Consider the following 23,902-nt stretch of genomic DNA (forward strand, 5'->3'; position numbering starts at 1 on the left):
AACGGTGTGGACCTCCAGTTAGACAGTCTTCAGGAGAGGACATCATAAAGAGTCTGCAGGATTATGAAAAAATGTGTGTGACTTGTTCTTGTGCATATTTGTAGGCATCAGGATGTTTCATGTGGACCAAATAGCAAGGAAGCTTATTTAGGTACAATAATTTTACATATTTTTACTGTTTCGCTTAAACAATAAATATGGAGGTATTACAGGACTGACCCACAAATATTAAGTGGTGTTTCTGCCTCTTCCATCATTCATTACAATATCTATGGGCCACCAAAATGACTGAATTGAGGTCTTTATGCTTTTAAGAATGTCTCTTGACCACAGGACTACTGCATATGTTAATTTACCAATCACCACTAGCAGCAATCATATACAGTATGTAAGTATCTTCTTATGGCTACTTTACAATTTTAAAATGTCTTTTAATATTCTTTATACTTAATTTCCAAATTATCAAGCCCAAAAGGTTAGCATCCAAATAAGGGACATCTTTTGTAATTTGAGGGGAATATTCATTAATGGATGTTAGAATGTTAATTATAAGCTTGTCTGAACTCCTGCATGCATTAAACACTATTTTTATTTGAAGATTCCATAAAAAAAAGGTGGAGAGAAATGACTCAACTGGAAATTTAGGAAAGCCTGAATGCAGCATACATCCATGTACTACTAACAGAGCAGTCAGTCATAGTTTTAGACAGCAATAAGCATTTAACAAACAATTCTTGACAAATTATGTTCCTACTTCAAGTGCATGACATGCCTATAAATAAGCAAGTTATGCTGTCCTGACAACTCAGATAGTGTCTTAAATGAAGATTTTGTTGGCTTCTGACCAGATCTGTTAAGTCTTGTTAATATTAAACAGAATAATGCTAAATTGAGTATTTTCATAGTCAATTTATCTTGTCCTAAAACTGATAACTTGAAAGCTTTATCCCATCATCAGCTCATTACAAGCAGCCTCTTCTTGCTTATATCTACTCACCAATCAGTGTGGTCGGTGACAATGAATATTTCTGCCATGATAAAAGACAAGCTGCTATGCATTCTAGAAGAGGGGCGATAACTAGCAATGGTATGATGCTGATCACGTTCATGGCAGCAATCGGCAGAAGAAATCCTTTCAGATTTAGGTTTGAGTTGAGAGTTTGTATATAATAGCCAGAAGGAATCTGAAAATGAAAAATTAATAATGGTATATTAGCAATAGCAATGAGTGATATTGTTATTGTAGTAGCATTACTTTTATGCTTATGTAGTAGTTCACATGTTAAACTGTTCATTTAAACATTAAAAAAATGCAAACAATGACGTAAGTATAGCACTATACGTTGAATAAATATCCCTGACAAAAATATTGAACAAAAAACTAAATAACATTCCATTCAGTTTAAGAAACAAATTACAGACAAGAGAACTTTTTATTTACATATAAAAGTATACTGTATGTATTGTTAATCAGAGCTTAACATGGTTCAGGTGCATTCTGTGACTTGTTAACTGATTTAATAGTTGAAGCATTTAAAATGTTTTAATACTTCATCAAAGAGTCAGTTATTACGTTTTTATTTATTAAACATTTTATAACACAGAGTATTCATAAAAATGTTAGTAAAATGCAATTACATGCATTACTAGACTACAATAAATAAATTTTCAACAGCATGTAGTTAAAAATGTAACCAAATAAGCGAGTGTTGGCTTAATAGTTTATCTTCAGTATTTTGGCAGTAAAAAAACAACCAAGGACCAGGTGATATATATCACAAATATCAAAGGGTATTAAACTATAGGCCTACATGCATATAGTTGCATTTTTTTAAACTTTTCATATGTGAAGAAGTGGTTAACCTCACTACAATAACAGGGACAACCAAAAAGGCACTTAGTGATATGGAAATTGTAGAGGAAGAAGTACTGTTTAAATTAAATAAGCTGAAATCTAACAATTCGTTAGGGGCCTCATCTATAAAATTTGCATGTACTCTTAAGTGTGCGTAAACTATTTCTTTCACAAAAGTCTGCTTAATTGTTAATGACATAATGACGGACTTGCCCACACCTGCCCATGAAATAGCCTTTGAGTCAATTGTCCAATTACTTTTGAGCCCCTGAAATGAAGGGATTGTGTTAAAAAATGCTTTAGTTGCCTCACATTTTTGTGCAATCGTTTTGTTCACCCCACTGAATTAAAGCTGAAAGTCTGCACTTCAACTGCATCTGAGTTGTTTCATTTAAAATTCATTGTGGTAATGTACAGAACCAAAATTAGAAAAAAAGTTGTCTCTGTCCAAATATTTATGGACCCAACTGTAGCACGATGTGTGGAGGATAAGTCCATGGAGGTTATGCTCAACATTTATAATGCACTGGTGAGGCCTCATCTGGAGTACTCAGTGCAGTTTTGGTCTCCAGGCTACAAAAAGGACATAGCAGTGCTAGATAAGTTCCAGAGAAGAGCGACTAGGCTGATTCTAGGGTTACAGGGGATGAATTATGAGGAAGGATTAAAAAGAGCTGAGCCTTTCCAGTTTAAGCAAAATGAGATTAAGAGGAGACATAATTGAAGTGTATAAAATTATGAAGGCAATTAGTACAGTGTATTGAGACTGTGATTTTAAAATGAGTTCATCAAGAACACGGGGACACAGTTGGAAACTTGTTAAGAATAAATTTCACCCAAATGTTAGGAAGTTTTTTTTTCACACAGAGAGCAATAGAAACATGGAATAAGTTACCAAGTTGGGTGACAAACAGAAGGCGTCTAAGGAAATTCAAAACTCAACTTGATGTCGTTATGGAGGAATTAGGAGGATAGGACTGGCAAACTTTGTTGGGCTTAATTGGCCTGTTCTTATCGTAGGTTTTTCTAACAGCTTTCAAAGGCAGCAGATTCCAATTTAATTGATGTAAAAAGGCATTGATTGATATCCTATTGTTAGTTGTTGGTTAAGTGGAGGGTTTACGACTGATTGCAATTCAAATTTTTATACATAATATTTTTTAAACAAGCACCTGAATGAAAATAAAAATCTCTGTTTAAGTGTCACAGTAAAACTGTTGGCTGCCATAGACTATGATGGAGAGCTGGTCTGCAGCTTTTCCAATAAATTATAGTGTCAGAGAAATACTGAAACATTATAATGCACATTGGATTGGGTTATTATGTTTATGCAGATGATACTCAACTCTATTTCAATGCTGAAAGTGAAATTTCATCAGAGGTTTCTCAGCTCACAACTTGCCTCAGTGAAATTAAAGCCTGGATGGAGCATAACTCTTTAAAATTAAATTACAGCAAAACCAAACTCCTGCAAATTGGCAATAAAGCACAATTTAAGAAAATGAGCTCATTTTCAATCACTCATGGCAACGATCTCAACAGACCTTCTTCAAATGCGAGAAGTTTTGATGTCATTTTTGATTCCTTTCTTTCTTATTGCACCCATGTAAACCACATTAAGAAATTTTCTTTCACCTCAGTAACAAATTCTGTGTTCGCTCATTACTCTCCTTTTCTAATGCTGAGAAACCTGTCCAATGTTGTATCACATCCGGTATCAATTATTGTAACTCCTTATTGGCAGCTATTCTAATCTTATGTCACAACTCCAGTTGATTCAAAACTTTACTGCAAGAGTCATTATACGAACCAGCAACAGTGAGCACAACATATACATTCTGCTTTGCCTCCACTGGTTCCCTGCATTTTACAAAATCGAATATAAAATTCTATTAATAACGTATAAACCATTAAATGGCCTTGCACCAGACTACATCTGTGACCTTCTCCGTTGTGATGCCTCTGTTTGCCCACTAAGGTCTTCTGATTCTGGCCTTCTTGTTATGCCCCCACGCTAACCTGCACTCTGTGGGGTACAGGGCCTTCAGCTCTATAGTGCCCAGACTTTGGAATGACCTCCTTAAATTAATTAGATCATTCATTCTTTTAAAAAACAAATTAAAACTCTTCAGTTCAGGAAGGATTTTAACTTAATCTAACATTCTGCCCTTCTTTCAGTTTACTTCTCTTTCCAGATGCTCATGATAATCTGTGTGTGTATGTTACATTACAAATTATGATAGACATTAGAAGGAATGTAAATAAATTCAATTACCTGTATAAGAAAGTATTGTTTTTTTAATGCTTGCAATGAAAGGGAGAAATTCAAAGAGCAGGAGTGAGAAAAAAATGATCAGGTGATGGAAACTGGATAAGTCAAAAAGTATAGGGAAAGGTCCAAGCTCTAATGTCTTTTTGCCTTCCACTAATCTATGAAGAGAGTGTGTAATAAGGTATGGCATCCAAAAGCTAGGATGCCAGAAAGTAAGTGTCTCCATCACAAGTAGGGAGAACTTGCTGATGCAATATGTCACATGGCTTCCATGTCAGGTGACCAGCATAACTCTCAGTTTTATATTATTTTTATATAATAATTTCTGTTACTCATTACTTGTGGTTGTTCAGAATTTATACTTTGCTGCCTGGAACTCAGCCTTAAAAAAACGATAAGTATGTCTCAAAACATGTTAGCATTCTGGAGTGTTGAAACTGCAGAATTATTCTGTTCATGAGCTCTTTCCTTGCTTTTCCATTTACAGTTTCACTTGTTCTAGTTGGACCTTGGAGCTCTATATTTCAGAGACATTATTACATGTTTTGATTGTCTAGGAAATTTGGTATATTTATTTATCATTCATTTTATTGATAAACCCAGCAACAGGGGATGCACAAACCAGTGTGTTTCTTCGTGCTGGTAAATGGGGAGGGTTACCTCAGGAGAGGCATCCGGTGTAAAATTTTGCCAAATTAATATGTGTACAACAATACAAATTATTCATACCGGATTGGTCGAGCCCTGGGTTAACAATGACCGCCACCAGTACTGTTAGTCAACAGGGTGCTGGTGGAAATTGGGCTACTGTTGGCCGAAGAAGAAGAAGGAGAAGAAGAGGGGGGAGATGTGTCCGGAGGCAGGAGGAGAGGAGGAAGGTAAAGAGAGTGGAACTGAGGGTAGGAACTTTGAATGTTGGCAGTATGACTGGTAAGGGGAGAGAGTTAGCCGATATGATAGAGAGAAGGAAGGTTGATATATTGTGCGTGCAAGAGAATAAGTGGAAGAGGAGTAAGGCCAGGAGGATCGGAGGTGGATTCAAATTGTTCTATCATGGTGTGGGTAGGAGGATAAATGGAGTAGGGGTTATTCTGAAGGAACAGTATGTCAAGAGTGCTTTGGAGGTGAAAAGAGTGTCAGACAGAGTAATGATTATGAAGCTGGAAATTGGAAGTGTGATGATGAATGTTGTTAGTGCATATGCCACACAAGTTGGGTGTGCAATGGATGAGAAAGAAGATTTTTGGAGTGAGTTGGATGAAGTGATGAACAGTGTATCCAAGGGACAGAAAGTGGTGATTGGACATGTTGGTGAAGGGAAAAGAGGAGACGAGGAGGTAATGGGTAGGTATGGTCTCAAGGAGAGGAATGAAGAAGGTCAGAGGATAGCGGATTTTGCCAAAAGGATTGACATGGCTGTGGTGGATACGTATTTTAAGAAGAGGGAGGAACATAGGTTGACGTACAAGAGTGGAGGAAGATGCACACAGGTAGATTACATCCTATGCAGAAGGGTCAATCTGAAGGAAATTGAAGACTGCAAAGTAGTGGCAGGGGAAAGTGTAGTTAAGCAGCATAAGATGGTGGTCTGTAGGATGACGTTGGAGATCAAGAAGAGGAAGAGAGTGAGGGCAGAGCCAAGGATCAAATGGTGTAAGCTGAAAAAGGAAGACTGCAAAGCTGAGTTTAGGGAGAAGGTGAGACAGGCACTGGGTGGTAGTGAAGAATTACCAGACAGCTGGGAAACCAAGGGTGACAGCAAGAAGGGTGCTTGGCGTGACATCTGGAAAGAGGAAGGAGGAAAAGGAAACCTGGTGGCGGAATGGGGAAGTACAGGAGAGTATACAAAGGAAGAGGACGGCAAAGAAGAAGTGGGATAGTCAGAGAGATGCAGAAAGTAGACAAGAGTACAAGGAGATAAGGTGCAAGGTGAAGAGAGAGGTGTCAAATGCTAAAGAAAAGTGTATGATGAGTTGTATGAGAGATTGGACACTAATGAGGGAGAAAAGGACCTGTACCGATTGGCTAGACAGTGGGACCGAGCTGGGAAAGATCTGCAGCAGGTTAGGGTAATAAAGGATAAAGATGGAAATGTACTCACAAGCGAGGAGAGTGTGTTGAGCAGATGGAAAGAGTACTTTGAGAGGCTTATGAATGAAGAGAACGAGAGAGAGAAGAGGTTGGATGATTTGGAGATAGTGAATCTGTAAGTGTAATGGATTAGCAAGGAGGAAATAAGGACAGCTATGAAGAGGATGAAGAATGGAAAAGCCATTGGTCCAGATGACATACCTGTGGAAGCATGGAGTTGTTTAAGAGAGATGGCAGTGGAGTTTTTAACCAGATTAATGGAATCTTGGAAAGTGAGAGGACGCCAGAGGATTGGAGAAGAAGTGTACTGGTGCCGATATTTAAGAATAAGGGGATGTGCAGGACTGTAGTAACTACAGGGGGATACAATTGATGAGCCACAGCATGAAGTTATGGGAAAGAGTAGTGGAAGCTAGGTTAAGAAGTGAGGTGATGATTAGTGAGCAGCAGTATGGTTTGATGCCAAGAAGGAGCACCACAGATGCAATGTTTGCTCTGAGGGTATTGATGGTGAAGTATAGAGAAGGCCAGAAGAAGTTGCATTGCGTCTTTGTGGACCTGGAGAAAGCATATGACAGGGTGTCTCGAGAGGAGTTGTGGTATTGTATGAGGAAGTCGGGAGTGGCAGAGAAGTATGTAAGAGTTGTACAGGATATATACGAGGGAAGTGTGACTGTGGTGAGGTCTGCGGTAGGAGTGACGGATGCATTCAAGGTGGAGGTGGGATTACATCAGGGATCGGCTCTAAGCACTTTCTTATTTGCAATGGTGATGGACAGGTTGACAGATGAGATTAGACAGGAGTCCCCATGGACTATGATGTTTGCTGAGGACATTGTGATCTGTAGCGAGAGTAGGAAGCAGGTTGAGGAGACCCTGGAGAGGTGGAGATATGCTCTAGAGAGGAGAGGAATGAAGGTCAGTAGGAACAAGACAGAATACATGTGTGTAAATGAGAGGGAGGTCAGTGGAATGGTGAGGATGCAAGGAGTAGAGTTGGAGAAGGTGGATGAGTTTAAATACTTTGGATCAGCAGTACAGAGTAATGGGGATTGTGGAAGAGAGGTGAAAAAGAGAGTGTAGACAGGGTGGAATGGGTGGAGAAGAGTGTCAGGAGTGATTTGTGACAGACGGAAATCAGCAAGAGTGAAAGGGAAGGTCTAAAGGACAGTAGTGAGACCAGCTATGTTATATGGGTTGGAGACGGTGGCACTGACCAGAAAGCAGGAGACAGAGCTGGAGGTAGCAGAGTTAAAGATGCTAAGATTTGCATTGGGTGTGACAAGGATGGATAGGATTAGAAATGAGTACATTAGAGGGTCAGCTGAAGTTGGACGGTTGGGAGACAAAGTCAGAGAGGCGAGATTGCGTTGGTTTGGACATGTGCAGAGGAGAGATGCTGGGTATATTGGGAGAAGGATGCTAAGGAGAGAGCTGCGAGGCAAGAGAAAAACAGGAAGGCCTAAGAGAAGGTTTATGGATGTGGTGAGAGAGGACATGCGGGTGATGGGTTTAACAGAACAAGATGCAGAGGACAGAAAGATATGGAAGAAGATGATCCGCTGTAGCAACCCCTAACGGGAGTGACCGAAAGAAGAAGAAGATTCATTTATTGATAACTAGCCAAAGTACCTGGCGTGGCCTGGTTATAGAAAAAAGAAAATCACAATGGCTAAACACAACCTAGGTACTAGACAACCTAGACAAAGCTGTAATCCTGCAAGACAAAAAAAAAACACTGTACGTACCTGTGCTCTTATATAAGATTTTGCTTTGGCCAGTACAAAACTTTGTGCATACCAATGACAATATCCTTACCCCATACACACATGCTGCCTGATGGGAATTGCAGTCTCTGTTTTTTGATTTGTCCTCTCCCATTATAAACCCTCTTTCTGGTACAACATATAGCGTATATTTTACGCTGGACCAGGAACATGCAAAATTTCATGAAAATTGGTTTAGCTATTTTTGCACGATTAGTGGACAAACAAACAGACATTCAGACAGAAATGGCTTTTGATTATATTTATATAGATTTCATTATGTGAATTTCCCCTTGGGATTAATAAAGTATCTATCTATCTATCTATCTATCTATCTATCTATCTATCTATCTATCTATCTATCTATCTATCTATCTATCTATCTATCTATCTATCTATCTATCTATCTATCTATCTATCTATCTATCTATCTATCTATCTATCTTCATCCTTACACATCTGATAATACTTGATTTTCCTGGGGTGACAGGACAGTGCAGTGGTTAGCGTTACTGCCTCATAGATCATGGGGTTGAATCTGACAGTTTCTTTCTGTGTGCAGTACTCCGGTTTTTTCCAGATTCTACAGATGTGCATACTAGGTTTAATGGTGACTCTACAAAGGCCTTGATTGGCGTGTGCTTGAGAAAATGCAGCACTTGAAACTGCTAGCACAGGCTCTGGCTTCCCCATGTCCTTCAACAGGATTAAGAATGTATGACAATTTTATGCTATATTTTAAAAATTTGTTCAGATTTTGCTTCATTTTTAAATTAAGTTGCATTTTATTGAAATATTCCACCGTATGCGTTTGTACAGTATGTTTGCATATTTCTTTAGAAGTGTAAGTATACAGGGGTGAGCAAATGTATGTTTACAGTTGTTTGTATAGAGTAAGATATTGCAGGTTATGATTGCAAACACACTTTAATAATAATAATACGAAGAAGAAGTCAAACAATATAAAAAAATACAATAATTAATAAATAAACAATAATGCAAGAATAAACAGTCTTTCTCACACTCATAACTGTAAACCTACTTTTGCCCACCCCTGTATACTGTATACGACAAATATGTTCGGAAGTTTTTCAGGTAAGGAGAACACAAGTCTTGAGGTAAGGTAGTTACATTCACTAATCGCAGTGTTGGAGATTAGGATGTGCAATTAAGAAACTCACTGTTCTCTGCACATTTAATAATAATGACTCTATAAACCTATACTTGATTTGGATAACATCTGCTCCATATTTAGTTCATTTTAATTTCATTATGTATGTCAGGGATGTGATGCATTCATTACACAGTTTGAAAGATTTTATACTGGAAGTAGTTAAGTACTTATCTTTGCTGCTTACCTTGTGACAGCTGGGAATCCTTTGAAGCTAGCCTTCAAGTTATTTCAAACGCTTGATGCAAAAATCTCCTTGATTAGGCATTCTAATTTGTAATACAGCTTTTCTCCAGTGTTATCATTTAAATAAAGGATGATGGGACAGTTCCTTTTTATATATCTGAAGACTGACATTCTCCATCAAAATCTATGATACTCAATCTGCTGTGTCTTTGCTTGTGGCGTGTCACCCACCCACCTTGTGGAGTTTTGGGGAATAAAGAGCAGCAGAAGTGGAAAAAAAGGGAAAAAATCCTCAGATGAGCTCTATTTGAGGATAATGAATACTGATAAAGTTAGTACCATTCTGTAGAATTCATTGTAGGCAAATGAGGTTACAAGGATGATGAGAATGTAACTGCAAGAAATTGACCTCAATAGAAGTAAAGTCATTGTTTCCGTCTGCTGTGCATGCACTAAGAGCATGAAGAATGTATCAGACAGAATAAAAACAACTGGCAGTCCTACATACCTTTCCCTTAAATTAGTGAATCGATTCAGCATTGTAACGGGTTCACAGATCCGTGGTGAGCAGTTTGATATGGTAATCATTAGAATTTTCAGGATGGCTTCTAACTCCAGAAACAGTAGCAGTCGCTTAAACTGATAAACATCTGTTAAAGTCTGGATGGCTAGTATAATGTTCTAGTTCTATATGTAGCCACATTTCAAGGGTTTTGAAAATAATGTGAATGAAATTACAATGTAAGGAATAATTACATATCATTGCTACACTGAATGAGACAGAATCCATCATACTTTTGATAATTTACATTCAAGAGCATGGATGGTTGTTATACTGTAGATATACCAAAGCAAAATGGGGGTATGATCATGTAAACGTGTTTGGCTGTCATTTAGTATTTAAACAAAGATATCTGGTGAAAACTCATTGGATGGACTGAAGGACTAGGGGAGAGAACAGACACAAGGCATTTCCTCCCCTGGAGCATTAGATGGCAGTACGCTGAGTTGCAACAGATTCCCACAAGGCTCCATGGGAGATGGAGTCTGGCACAACCCCACTGGGTCTGTGGGTGCTGCAGAGCCCTACAATGTTGGGCTTCCTCCTCACCTGGAAGTATGTAAATGTGGCATAAAAGGAGCCAGCTGCCACTGCTCTAGGAGCCAGTGTTAGGAGGAAGAGGGACGAAGCTTGCTGGAAGAAGACTAGAGGTGGAAGAAGAGAAACTCCTGTATTGTACTGTTTATTTGGTGCATTTGCACCGTGCTGTGTGCTGGGGAACAAAGTATAGGGTCTCCACAGCGGAAAATAAAACGTGTGTGTTGCTGGACTTGTGCCTGGTGTTTGTCTGTATCTGTCTGTGTTGGGTTTGGGAAGCTAGTGTGCCCCCTGGTGCTCACAATTAATATATTTAGAACATACATATCTATCTATCTATCTATCTATCTATCTATCTATCTATCTATCTATCTATCTATCTATCTATCTATCTATCTATCTATACATACACACACACACACACACATTATATATATGAGACATGTGTTTAATGACTTTGTACCATAATTCAGGATAGGTTTCTCTGGAATTTCAGTACAGACAAAGCGATCTACATCATCAGCAGTTAATAATTTTTTTTGCAAAGTAACCAATAAATGCATGTGAGGTAAACCACGTTTTTGAAATTCTCTGACTTACAAACTTCAAAGCCTTACAATAGTTACATACTTCTGACATATGACCTGTGTCCATTTATTCGATCTCTATTTGCCTTTTAGTTATTTCTCCAAGTAATAATTTCTCTTTTTTTGTGCTAATGCAATGTTTACTTTCTTTGTTTTGACACTGTCGTTCTTTTCTGCTTTCATATTCTGTATCTTGCTCTGCATGTGTTTCATGCCTTCGTTTTTTTTGAGTCTTTTGAATTCCAGTTTTCATTATCTCTAAACTGCTCTGCATGTGTTTGGCCCCTTTGTTTTGTAACCTCTTTATGACGTTTTACTTTGTTTTCTACTCTGTCTTTTATTTCTGACCTTGCTTTGTCCTGCTTTTTTTTCAATGACACCTGGTCCGTGGTGATTATTTTCCATTTTTCGAGTAATAATTTCCGTATGTTTGCACTACTGCAATCTTTACTTTCTTTTTTTTATACTTTCTGATATTCTGACTTTCATATTCTTTAACTTTCTCCACATTTGTATCGTGTATAAGTTTTTTTTTTGAGCCTTTCGAATTCCACTGCTTTCATAATCTGCTCTGCATGTGTATAGCGCCAACGTTTGTGAATGTGTTTATGAAGTTCTACTTTGTCTTTTACTCTGTCTTTTAATTCTGAGCCCGATTGGACGTGCTTTGTTTCAATTCCACTTATTACGGGCTGATAATTACTTTCCTGATTTTCTGAATTTGCACCTAGATTATTTTTTCTTTTTTGCTCTTTTTTCTCTCCAACGCTTTTGAGTCTGTTTTCTCCACGCTGCTTTCTTCTTTGCTTAGTCATCGACGTTTCATTTATAACATATTGTCCTTATACGCTTTATATGCGCTGAGACCCTGGATCTGTGTGTGCTTAAATCCTTCACAAGACTGAATGTTTTGCTGCCCCGTTGTCTTATTTGATATTAATAGGGCGTGTCTTGCAAGAATGTCATGTTCTATGTCATCGCGAGACGGTCCTGGGTCAATCTCTTGGCACAATGTCTCATGTTTAAGGTCCTCACGGGTCTTTAAAGTGTCTTCTGTGATCTTAACATGAAGATCATGTCTCGACACCCTACTGTTTCAGTCCAGGTTTTTTTTTATAATAGAGAGATATAGGCCCATAGAGGTTTTGGTACTTTTCTGTTTACTTTGTAATTTACTGTTCATCCCTGCATTGTGTGTTTTAGATAATAAATACACAATTTTGCACAGTTTGGCCTCCTTAGCATATGGTCTGTGTGTCATTCACTGCTAAGAACAGATGACCCTTTAACTGGATTATGAGTTGTGGTTGAAGAAATTAATCTAGATATTGTTTAGGGGTAAAGTAAGACAGAATAAGAAAAAAAGAATGAGGGACAGCTACACAAAAGGAAATATTATGTGTTTCTGAAAGGTCCAGATGGTCATTCAGGGTTTTGAGTTTTCTTTTTTTTAACCTGCCTTCATCAACCATACACTGCTACCCTATTATTTTGGGATATTAAAATAATTTTGCTTCTTTATCAAATCTGTCTCTTAGTTTTGAAGGATATTGTGACTTCTAACCTTGAAAATGTGAGCCGTGCCTAATTTTTTTTTTCATAGACTGATAAGAATGATATTACTGTGCAACCAGTAATTACTGTAGCAATTCCCTTCATGATTCCTTCAATCAACAGGGTGCAGGCTGTTAAAAGATGAAGGTGACTTTAATTGTCCTAACGGGACTAATTAAGTTTAAAATGGTCTCATATGAACAGCTTGATCTTTAAAAAAAATCAAGCATGAGAATTCAGTAGAGCAGCACATGCTAGAATGATGCTTGAGGAGCAGAAAGGCTGTTGAGGCTACTAGGGGTGAAAAGTCAATTTATGCATCTTGATGATCTATGCTTAGACTAGAGGCTAAAGAACCCAACTGATATACTGAGAGAAGGCAGGGAAGGTTATTATTTCTATAGAAGTGTACAGTCTGATTATTGGTAAAACAAAAATGTTTTATTTCAGCTCATCATCCCTAATTCAATTAACAGAAGACAAAGTTCTTCATGAAATAAGTCAGGGTTATAATTTGGGTAATGATTTTGTTAAGAAAGTTGTAATACTTCTCACTATTAATTCTACTACATCAAATTGGTCAAGCTCGTAGTACGCATAAAGGGTGCTGATTCTAGAGTCATATTTTGCAGAAGAGTCAACTAATTCCAAAGAATTTCTCATCTCACGCACAAGGAACCCAAAACATTGGAGGTATTATTTTGTAAAAACTATTGCTGTGGTGTGACTACTACTGATTACTGACTGACGGTTGTGAGCTCCACTCATTGCCAGCATCAGCCAAGTTGACTTAATGCAAGTGAATTTTTCCCTGCTGATATTCACTTCAGTGCATGCACATATATAATGAATTCTTTGACATAGAGCTCACTCTCCACATGTAACATATGTTGAGGCATCATGCAAGATGAATAATGCACACCAAGTGGAAGTAAGCTAGCACTTAGAACGTATATAGTATCTAAGTGATAAGGAGGTACCGGACATACTTACTTACTGACCCAGCAGAACTCTCACTTAAAGGAATACTGTAGATAACAAATACTTGATTAATGCTCACAGATTGAAACAAAAAGCTGCAGGATTATGATACTAAAGCAACATTTTATATAATATAAAGTTACTCCCTTGTCCTGCCAATCCACCATGGACTGATTACATTTTGCTTATATAACTATATACTAAATCTATTTAACAGGAATATTATATATTTTATAAAGTTTTTGATATATTTATTTTTTGCTTAATTGAATCTCTTACATTAATCTTCTAGGTTAAACTTAATACTGAGGATAATTTTCCATATTGCACTTCAGGTGGTTTTCATGAAACGCGTTAAGTTATGCGGACTGTTTTAGTTATTAATTCTTTTCAATCGTTTTAGTGATTGTGGCACAACCTGTGTTGCTCAGGTTGGTGTGGGGGTGTGCATACGCTGGCATTAACTAATGATTGTTGGGCAACAGCAGCGTGGCAATCAGGGAGTACAAGCTGAGCGTTATTTTAGAAAGGGAGCAGGTTACTGCAATTGGAATAGAAAAAGAAAATAAAAAACCAACAACAACACCAACAAAAACCAAATCTAATTGCAACACAGAATGAAAGAAAGGAAAAATAAAAACTAACAGCAATTGCTGGTTTTGGGTAAAGATAAACAAGGAGGACTTCTCTTCACAAATATTGAAGCTCTAGTTTCAGGATGAGTCCTTTCAAGGAACAATCTGGGTGTATTTCATTTAAGTATTGACTGATTAGACCTTCTTGCAGTCCTGGGAACTCTTAATAATTTTCTCCAGCATCGCAATTCAAAGGCATCGATTTTTCTACTCATAGCCTTGTTTATGGTCTGGCTTTCGCTGGTGTTTGTTACTACAGGAAAGGCCATAGTCTTAACTATCCTAATCTTTGATAGTAAAGTAATGTCTCTACTCCTTGTTATCTTCTGTAAATTTGTCATCTCTTTCCTTCCAAACAGCAAAGTAGCTGATAGAGATGCATGGCGTGCTAAAGTCCATAAGATCACGAAGAGTCAGAGCTGACTAAACAATTGAAGAAACAAGGAGGATGAATGGGGCAGTATACGGTCTGTGATTAGATTACAGAGAGGGGATCCGAAAAGTGGATACACTCTCAGCAGCTGACAAACTGAGATGTGGACCTATTTGGAAGGAGAGAAAGGCCATGGGAGCTAAAGAAGGTATGGGGTCCTGACACAGCAGCATCCAGGAAAGGGCACAGCATCCTAGGAGTTGTAATGAAAGACGGAGGTGGCAGCTCTGTGTCCGTGAGTATCAACTGAGGTGCCGATTAAATGGGCACGAAGCAGTGTTTGTCCCTGAGATTCTTGGGGACTGAAGAGGATTGGGACAGAGTAAGAAAGAAGAACACTTACATTTTACCTTTCCATTTAAATTTTAACATAATTGTTGGATTACTAGATTTTAAACACCCTGGAATGCTTTTTTGGTTTGATAGCACTATATTATGTATTATTTATTTATGGACTTACTAGGGAGCTTTGCCCCCTGCTCGCTTCGCTCACCAATCTCCCGGTCTGCGCTACGCGCTAGCCTCTTTGTAGTTTTGTCACTTGCATATAGGGATGCAGATATACAATTTAAACAGATTGTTATTTTCATAGGAATTGTTACATATGCCTAATAGAACTAACTATTTTACATTACAGCGACTAATTAATTAAAAATAGTAAAATTTAATAATTTGAAAGTAAATTATGTTTCATGTTGTGTTACAGTTATTCATTGCGTAATACGATTTCGTTCTGTTTGGCTCTGAAATTAACACGCAAATACTTTTTAAACTTACACTTTTTACTTCAGTAAAAACAATTTTTGAAATAAAATTTTCGTCAATATTACATTTAATTTTGATTCTGTGTTTGGACTTTCATCGTGACAACAGAACGTATAACTGCCCGTGATTGAGTTTTGTTTGTTTCTCTCTAATAAATAAAACAACTTTTTCAAATGTTTGTCTCTGAGATTTGTTAATTGTCTTTGCAAAAGCTATTCTAATGGGAAACTGTTAATGTTTTAGCACGAATGGCATATGGAGATCTCGTTTGTTGTCTAATGTTATCCGTGGAAGATGTACTACATTACCTTTCTTGGATACATCCTTCTTTCAACTGTAATTTGTGCTGTGGAAGACCCGACGGTGTTAACGGTTGTAGATATTCTATAGGATATTGTAAGTTGATGTTTTCATCTTCCGCACAATCACCACCGACTGTTTCAGCATAGTCTATTGATATGCATTTAACCAATTTGCCTTGTAACCAATAGTCAATTTTGGCGTTAATTCGTTTGACTTCATCATTTCCCGGTGCAAGGATTGCTCATGTATTCATTTCTTCTGTTGATAACCATTCGTGATGAAATTCTTCAATAAGATTTGGACATAATACATCTTCTTTAATTGGGAATTTAAAGTCAGGAAAACGTTAAAATTTATAAGCGTTGAGAGAGCAGGAACTGTGTCTGTCAAAAGCATTCACACGAATGAGAGGTGAGAGGACTGTGGGCGTGGTTTTCTATGGTTGAGAGGAGGGCGTAACTTGAAAACATCTCATGGCCAAAGTCTCGACTCGACTCTCTTGAAAAAAGTCTTGTCTCGTCTCAGGATTTTTTTTATATGATAGAGAGATACAGTATATTATACTGTTTACATTTTTGAGAATGGACTTTTTATCCAAGATTTGAATAAACTGTTATTATTTTGGCAATTAAGTCTCTCAACTTGTTCATTCCTTCACCTCAGTCCATTCTTGGTTATGACTACTGATGCAAGCATTGCTAAGGCTGCTGGCACATGTAGCAGACTTTGGAGTAGTGAACAAAATGGGGTTTCATAACAAAAGAAGGAACTATTAAAACAAAAGATAATGAAAGTAAAAATATGGGCTAAAATAACAGACACTTAATACCTTCAAGATCTACCTACACAGTTGTAGCCCTCAAAGTACACTGTCCTCAAAAGTCATGCTTTCTACCACTCTTGCCTTCCTTCCTTTCCTACTTGTTAGTTGAGCCCATGTCACTCACTGCCACCCAACTCCAGCTCAACCAAGCTTAGGAAGACGTTTTAAATAATGGCTCACAGTTACTTCTGGGTACCCTACAGTAAGTACCTTCTGGGCAACAATGGCAATAAAAACCCCTGCTGTAATAACAATTATAATTATCTTCATAAATAAAGAAAAATGAATTGTGTTAAAGGAAGGCACGTATCAAAAATAAGAACAGTTGTGTTTTACAATGTTACAAATCATAACCCCTCAGAATTTGTAGGAACAAAACCTTTTGCTAAGTACTGCTCTGTGGTTGGGGGGGCATATGTAACTGATTACACAAGAATGCTTTGCTATAATGTGCACCCCTGCGGAGCATGAAGCTGCTGTTTCTGACGTAGTTTACTAGCAACTTGATGAATGCAAAGCTGTCGCTTTGATATTCTATCTGTATCATCGGAAGTGTGGATTTAGGAGTATTATTTCCAAATATTGGAAACAAGGAAACTATGGCCTTGTCTGTACTACTACATGTTCATTTAAAATCACAGACATTAGTTTCCATTTTTTCCTTTTGTCCGTGATACCTCTGTATTTTCAAACCCTGAAAACAGGGACTTTTGAAAGTGTATATGTCTCTGTATTTCAGTGTGGATGGACAAAAACAGTTTTTTTAGAAAATGCACACTTTAATCGCACTTTGATTTGTTTATGCTTACTATGTGGCACTTCAATGACTGGATCCTCCTCATTACATCATCTCATTCCCTGATTGGTCACCCTTCATGGAAGAAAACCATATTTCATAGCAGGTACAGAAGAGTTGCTTTCCATGGCACTTATTATATTCCTCACCTGTATGCATCTAAATTGTATTTGCACAGTTTGAAGGTGATCTACATCTTCAAAAGGCAAACAATTTACCAGTCACTACAGTTTTTCAATAAATCCCATGGCCAGCAGAGTTACCATTGCTGTTCCCATCTCCTTCACAGTGCTAATCTTCAGGAAGGCAGGTGGCACTTTTATTTAAAACAAATTCCTTGTCTTTGTCTTCCTCTTCCTATCTATACTGAATGCATAAAAAACATAACTGACATTCATTTATCTGTTCATTTTCTATATAAAAATAAAATATTGCATTGTCAGGAACACATTAATTATGTGTTATTCATATTTTGTTACAACTTTGTTAACCTTATGAATTTATTTTGACTCACAAAACGTTTTCTGAGCATATGTTACTGTCTTTTGGGGGTTTCTGGTTATTTCTATTCTTTATTCCTTCTAATATAGATACTTTATTAATCCCAATGGGAAATTCACATTCTTCAGCAGCAGCATACTGATACAATAAATAATATTAAATTAAAGAATGATAATAATACAGGTGAAAAAAACAGACTTATCTATCTATCTATCTATATAATGTGCTCTTTATATTAATGTAACTTTTTTTGTTGTTACCAAGATGGCATTTTATTTTTCACTAGCCATTTGGCCTGTCAAAGACAACAACAACAACATTTACTGTATTTATGTAGCACATTTTCATACAAATGATGTAGTTCAAAGTGCTTTATAAGATGAAGAAAGAAAAAAAATATAAAAATAAGATTATGCAATGCTAAGTAACAAAGAATAAAGAAAGGTCCGATGGTTAGGAGGACAGAAAAAACAAAACAAAAAAAACCCCAGAGGGCTAGAGAAAAAAACAAAATCTGCAGGGGTTCTGAGGTCATGAGACCGCCAAGTCCCCACTGGGCATTCTACCTAACATCAATGATCTATGATCAAGACAAGTAATAGAATAGTTTTAAAAATATTATCTACCTCTTGTACAACCTTCAGCACCTTTCCTCTGTATCCTTGTGTGTCTGAACCTGTCTTTCCCAACACTCTCACTATCGATTGCGTTCCTGTAAAGACTGCTTCCCAGACGCTCATTTCAAGCCAACTTCCTCGCCTACTGTCCACTTTTATACTTCACATCTATGAAGGTGACTGTCAGTGTGCCTTTTACAGGTTTACTTCTCCTTGTGTGTCTCACACTGGAACCTCCTCTTTAGATCATGTCACCAAAGCCTAACTGACTAGTTAGACTGCTCTGAGGGACAGGGGACACACAGAGACTCTCATGTTTTGACATATGGTAGATGGGCACCACCATTTCATGGCTCCTTTGCCTCAGTAACATGTGATGCTTGATAAGATGTGAGACGACACTCAAGATTATGGATACTCTTTCAGTTCCTTTTTTGCAAGTAGTTTTGTTAAAGAATTATGGTCAAGAAAAAATTATCTCTGATTTTGGTGTTTTGTTTTGTGAATTTGGTTAAGATATTAGTGCTATTGTCCTCCAAGTTTTGCTCTTGGCAAGGTTTTTTAGCACGGGTTCATCTTCTGGTCTTTATTAATTACTCATCTAAGAGATATTTGTTTAATATCTAACTACATTGTTAATGTTTCTTCATATTTTAGCATAATTTTAACAACATAATATCATTGTCATTTTATAAGTTTGGTTTTGTGTTACTGGATTTCATGGGCACTATCATTTCATGTGTCTTGTTAAAGTGACGCTCTGTGGTTGGTACGCACTTGATGAATGTGCCTTATGACTAATGACATCATGTCGCCCATGTTATACAACTTTGTATAAAATTAGGAAAGACCACTCAAGAGACCTGAGCTCAAGCAATTTAGCCTGTGTCTGCAATTTAAGCGCCAGATGTAAGCTTGATTGTGTTCCATTCCCCAGGAATCTGACTATACCTCAGAGAAACTGCACAAATAGTTACTGCTGTCTCACTCACAGCAGAATTTAATAAAAATGAATGAAGTATTCTGGGCTCAGTGACCCACTCACAGATAATCCCAGACCAACACTCGATGATTAGTAATATATAAAAATGTTACTAATTCCACAGACAAAAATCACAATTACTTTACAAGACAAACTCGCCAAATAGTAGATATATCCCTAAAATAAATCAAGAGTTTGACAAATGAGGTTACACAATTAAATCACAATAAATTGACCCGATTTGACAAAAGTACAAATTTAAAGTCTTGCAGCCCTGGAAGAGGACAAAGGTAGAAGGAAGATGTCTCCAGCAAGCCACCACAATTACAAGAAAAACCTTCTGTCTTATCAGGAAAGGGTTGGGAACTCCACACAAATATAAACGAAAAGATTCCTCTTCGGTGATGCTTGCATATCAGGGCTCAATATTCAAATCCTAGTAGGGATCTTCTCAATTTGTCTTTGTTTCACACTTGGGCATTGCTGCACACTGCATCTTCTATGGGTGTCCCTCTCTCTGTCCTTTTTAAATACAATTTCAAAATTGTGTGTTCCATGCTGCAACTTATCCTTAAAAGTGCAATTCCTCATCTTTCCAATGAGAGGCAAACTCACACCAACCCAAGTATATATTTTTAAGGAGTGCAACACTGACAAAGTCTGAAAACACATGTGGTACTCACTACAATTGTTTACATTTTGCTAAGCCAGGTAAACCTGTAATGCTTTTAATGTCTTATCTGGAATTTGCAGGGATACTAGACAGTATGCCATATCTCATTGTACTTTTAGACTAGGTAGGAATGTACTTCTCTAGGCTCTGTCTTAAATTATGCTGTAGGTGGCCTTCATAACATGGGCTTAATTCTGTAGCTGCATATACCCACCTTGATTTCAGGAACCTCTTACCTTGAATTCCTGACTGTGAAAAGTACCAAGAAGAGGTGAACTTCACTTGTGTTTGGCAGTGGAAACCAGAGGAAAAATTGTGATGGAGAGGGAGGAACATTTTCTGGAAGCTTTAAATAGTTACAGTTCAAAGTCAAGCAAAATGACACCTTTTATTGCCTAACTAAACAGATTACAATGTGCAACCTTTCGAGGCAGATAAGGCCTCTTCTTCAGGCAAGATACATGCCTCGAAAGCTTGCCTATAGTAATCTGCTTAGTTAGCCAATAAAAGGTGTCATTTTGCTTGTCTTCTTATTGCATCCATAATGGCTAACACGGTACAACACCCTAATGCTATGGCTACAGTTCAAAATGGGAGGGAAAGGTGCTGGAAGGGAGCTCAACACCTCGTGGTGTCCAGGAAGTCTCAGGGTGTTTTCATTTTTTATGCATTTGCTCTGCCTGCTTTAATGTGTAGATGCACATTAATTTATTTGCAAATAAAAACTTTTTTATACCAAATGTTCTGATCTGTTTTGTTCCCTTATGGATTAGACACTACATAAAACATGAAATGCGGTGTTGCTTACAGCTTCACCATTCTGCTATAATAACTACAAATATACCTTTAATTGGAGGTGTTACCTGTCACATACAATACTGAAAGCATGTTGGTCATTAAGTCTAATGAGAATTTTCGAGTGTGCTACTGTTAAAAATGGAGAACCTGAGAAAGGTGGAAAAGTGCAAGAAAACAAAAGAACTTGGGAAAAATACAGCGAGGGAGACAAGATTGCTGTAGGCAGCCTGACTAGGCATCAGAAGAGGGCAAGGGGCTCAGAAGGGGCCCTTTTAGTGAGGGTGGGGTGGGAGTGCTTGAAACAGCAGACTAATGTATAATTTATGAGCTACGCTCGCCTAATTAGACAAAGTGGGGATGCTCAAGGAGAAGGTGAAAGATATGTCTGTTACAGTTTACTGTTCAAGTATGTTTACAGTCTATAAATAATGAAAATAATGAAAAACTCACTGGCCTCTGCATAGATGCGGGGATGCCTGCCATCACAAAACGATAACATTAAGAGGTATAAACATTGACACTTGAGCTGAGTGATTCAACGGAAAGAAATGAGAAAAAAGAAATAGGTAGAATTGAATCCCTTGCCTTTGAAAAGATTTGTGGATCATTTGAAAAGCAAAAGGAAGAACAGCAAATAAAAAATGCTTACTTTTCTATTTTAATTGAGATTTCTAATGAAATGCAATACATATAGTGGATGATTATAATTATTTTTAAGCCTGTTTAGATAGCATATTTACACCCATCATAAACACCAGGCATCTGTCAGCTACTGCATATCATTAGGGTTTGTTTCTGAATGATTTTTAATAATGATGATTTTTTTGGGGGGCTTTATCCTTTATATTTTTCCCATCTAAAATTTTTGTCTTGTGTGATTGAACCGCGTAATTTTTCCGAAGAAATATGTGGAAACTTGCATGTTTCAGTAGTTATTAGCAAAAGAGGGAGAGACATTATTAGTTAGGTAAGTTCGTGTTCATGTTAGAGATGTCTGCACATGTGTATGAAAATTTCGGTGTGACCCTATTGGAATTTTTAATGCCAAAAAAGCCGCTGCCTATATATAAGACAGAAAAGGACTGGCATTTCTATCTGGTGTAGTGTCCTAACTTACATACGAAGCTAGAAGTGTGTTTCTATATCTTCATAATAATAATAATAATCCTTTACATTTATATAGCACTTTTCTCACTACTCAAAGCACTTTACATAGTGAGTTGGGAGCCATTTCAACCACCACCCATGTATAGCACCCATCTGGATGATGCGACAGCAGCCATTTTTGTGTCAGTAAGCTCACCACACATTAGCTGTTAGGTGGTGAAGGGGGGAGAGAGATACTTAGCCAGTTAGAGACAGGGGATGATTAGGGGGCCAGAATGACTAAGTAGAGGTGGACTATTTAACCTAGACATCAGGATGCACCTTTGCTTTTTATGAAGGATACCCAGCGATCTTTTATGACCAGACAGAGACAGAGCCTCTGTTTAATATCTCATCCGAACGACAGAGCCATTTTTACAGCACCGTGTCCCTGTCAATGCCTTTGGGCATTGCGATCCACACACAGACAACAGGGTAAATGCCCCCTGCTCGCCTCCTCCACATCTCTTCCAGCAGCAACCCAAGCTTTTCTTTGATGGCCTTCTATCCAAGTACTGACCGGGCCTGAACATGCTTAGCTTCATGTGGATGACCTGTTCTGAAGGGCATGTGGTATGTGCCAATTGTTATGGCTGTTTTCAAGTAAGACTGCTATTTCCCAATATTTTGTAGGATTCTGAAAATCTGCCAGTAATAAATCTGTAAAATTGCTATGAAAACATTGTAAAACCAGATATGAAAATAGCATACTTTAAAAGTTACAAAACACAGCGTTTTTCTTATAAAATTATAGTTACAGTACATATTGTATTTCCTCTTTACTTGTGAAATTAATCATATACTTTTGACTTCTAAACTATTTCCTTTCTGTTCTAAAAGAAGAAAAAATTATGCAGATATTCACTTGTACAGTTACTACTGCTAATATCTGTTTCCATATGAGTTTTAAAAAATGCATATGAGTCGGTGTGAATAGTTTTCTCCAACAAGAACCACATGCAGTATTGAAAGTGTGTTGCCAAAACCAGATACAAATGTAAAAAAATATCCATAATGAGATGACAAGGTTTAAATTTAAAATGTTATATACATACTGTATATTACATTTTTGTAATGGACTGTTTAAGTGTCAAGGGGTTTGCAAGGACAGGGTTGTTTGCTGGCATAAGCAGACTAAGTAACCACTTTGAGATTGGGACCCCCTACCCACATACAGAGGATGGTGTTTCAGTGCGTCAGCTCCCAAAATAGGCATATCTCTTAGAACCCCTAAAAGGCTAGAAACAGGCCTAGTCAAGGATAAAGATGGCACGATGCTGGCATGAGACAAGTATATAGCATAACAAAAGGGAGAGATCCAGACTCGTATATTTTTCTATATTAATTTTGCACAATTTCATTCTGTGAGTTGTACCAAATGAATTATTTATAATATCTAGCAGCATGGTTCCCAGTCAAGTGTCTCTCATGAACTATGCCATTCAGTCCTGTCAGTTAATGTATACCTGTCTGTAAGGAGAATGTTTAATTTGGGTTTTGCACATGTATTGTATTTCCTGCTTTGGGAAGAAGACACACTCATTTTTGCACTCCATGTGCGCTGCAGGGAGAAGGCCAATATCGATAATCTATTAAATATTTATTGCTTGCTTAGTGTGTGCTTTAATGAAAACTTACAAAAGCCCTGAACACCATCCTTCAAGATCCACTGAAGATAGAGAAATTCATAATGATTGTTTCAAGGAAAGGACACAGATCACATTTGTTTACAGGTGGCTGAGGCTGTGATGTTCATCTTCCTGCATGCACCTACTTTTATTTTCATTAACAGATGGCTGGTGCAGTAAAAAAAAAAGATCAGATTTTCACTGATGTTGAAAACAAGGAAAACAGATTTATTATAAACA

The 23,902-nt window shown here is 37.4% G+C and overlaps 1 protein-coding gene across 1 annotated transcript in view; it reads right to left on the reverse strand.

Annotated features, from left to right (window-relative positions):
• slc15a5 (solute carrier family 15 member 5) overlaps window positions 1-23,902 on the reverse strand; it is a 94,553-nt gene that overhangs the window by 36,814 nt on the left and 33,837 nt on the right. The window contains exon 5 of the mRNA XM_028796428.2: window positions 998-1,184. Within this exon, the coding sequence (XP_028652261.1) occupies window positions 998-1,184 (187 nt within the window). The remainder of the gene's footprint in view (window positions 1-997; window positions 1,185-23,902) is intronic.

Source organism: Erpetoichthys calabaricus, chromosome 1, assembly GCF_900747795.2.
Source record: "Erpetoichthys calabaricus chromosome 1, fErpCal1.3, whole genome shotgun sequence".
Taxonomy (NCBI): Eukaryota; Metazoa; Chordata; class Cladistia; order Polypteriformes; family Polypteridae; genus Erpetoichthys; species Erpetoichthys calabaricus.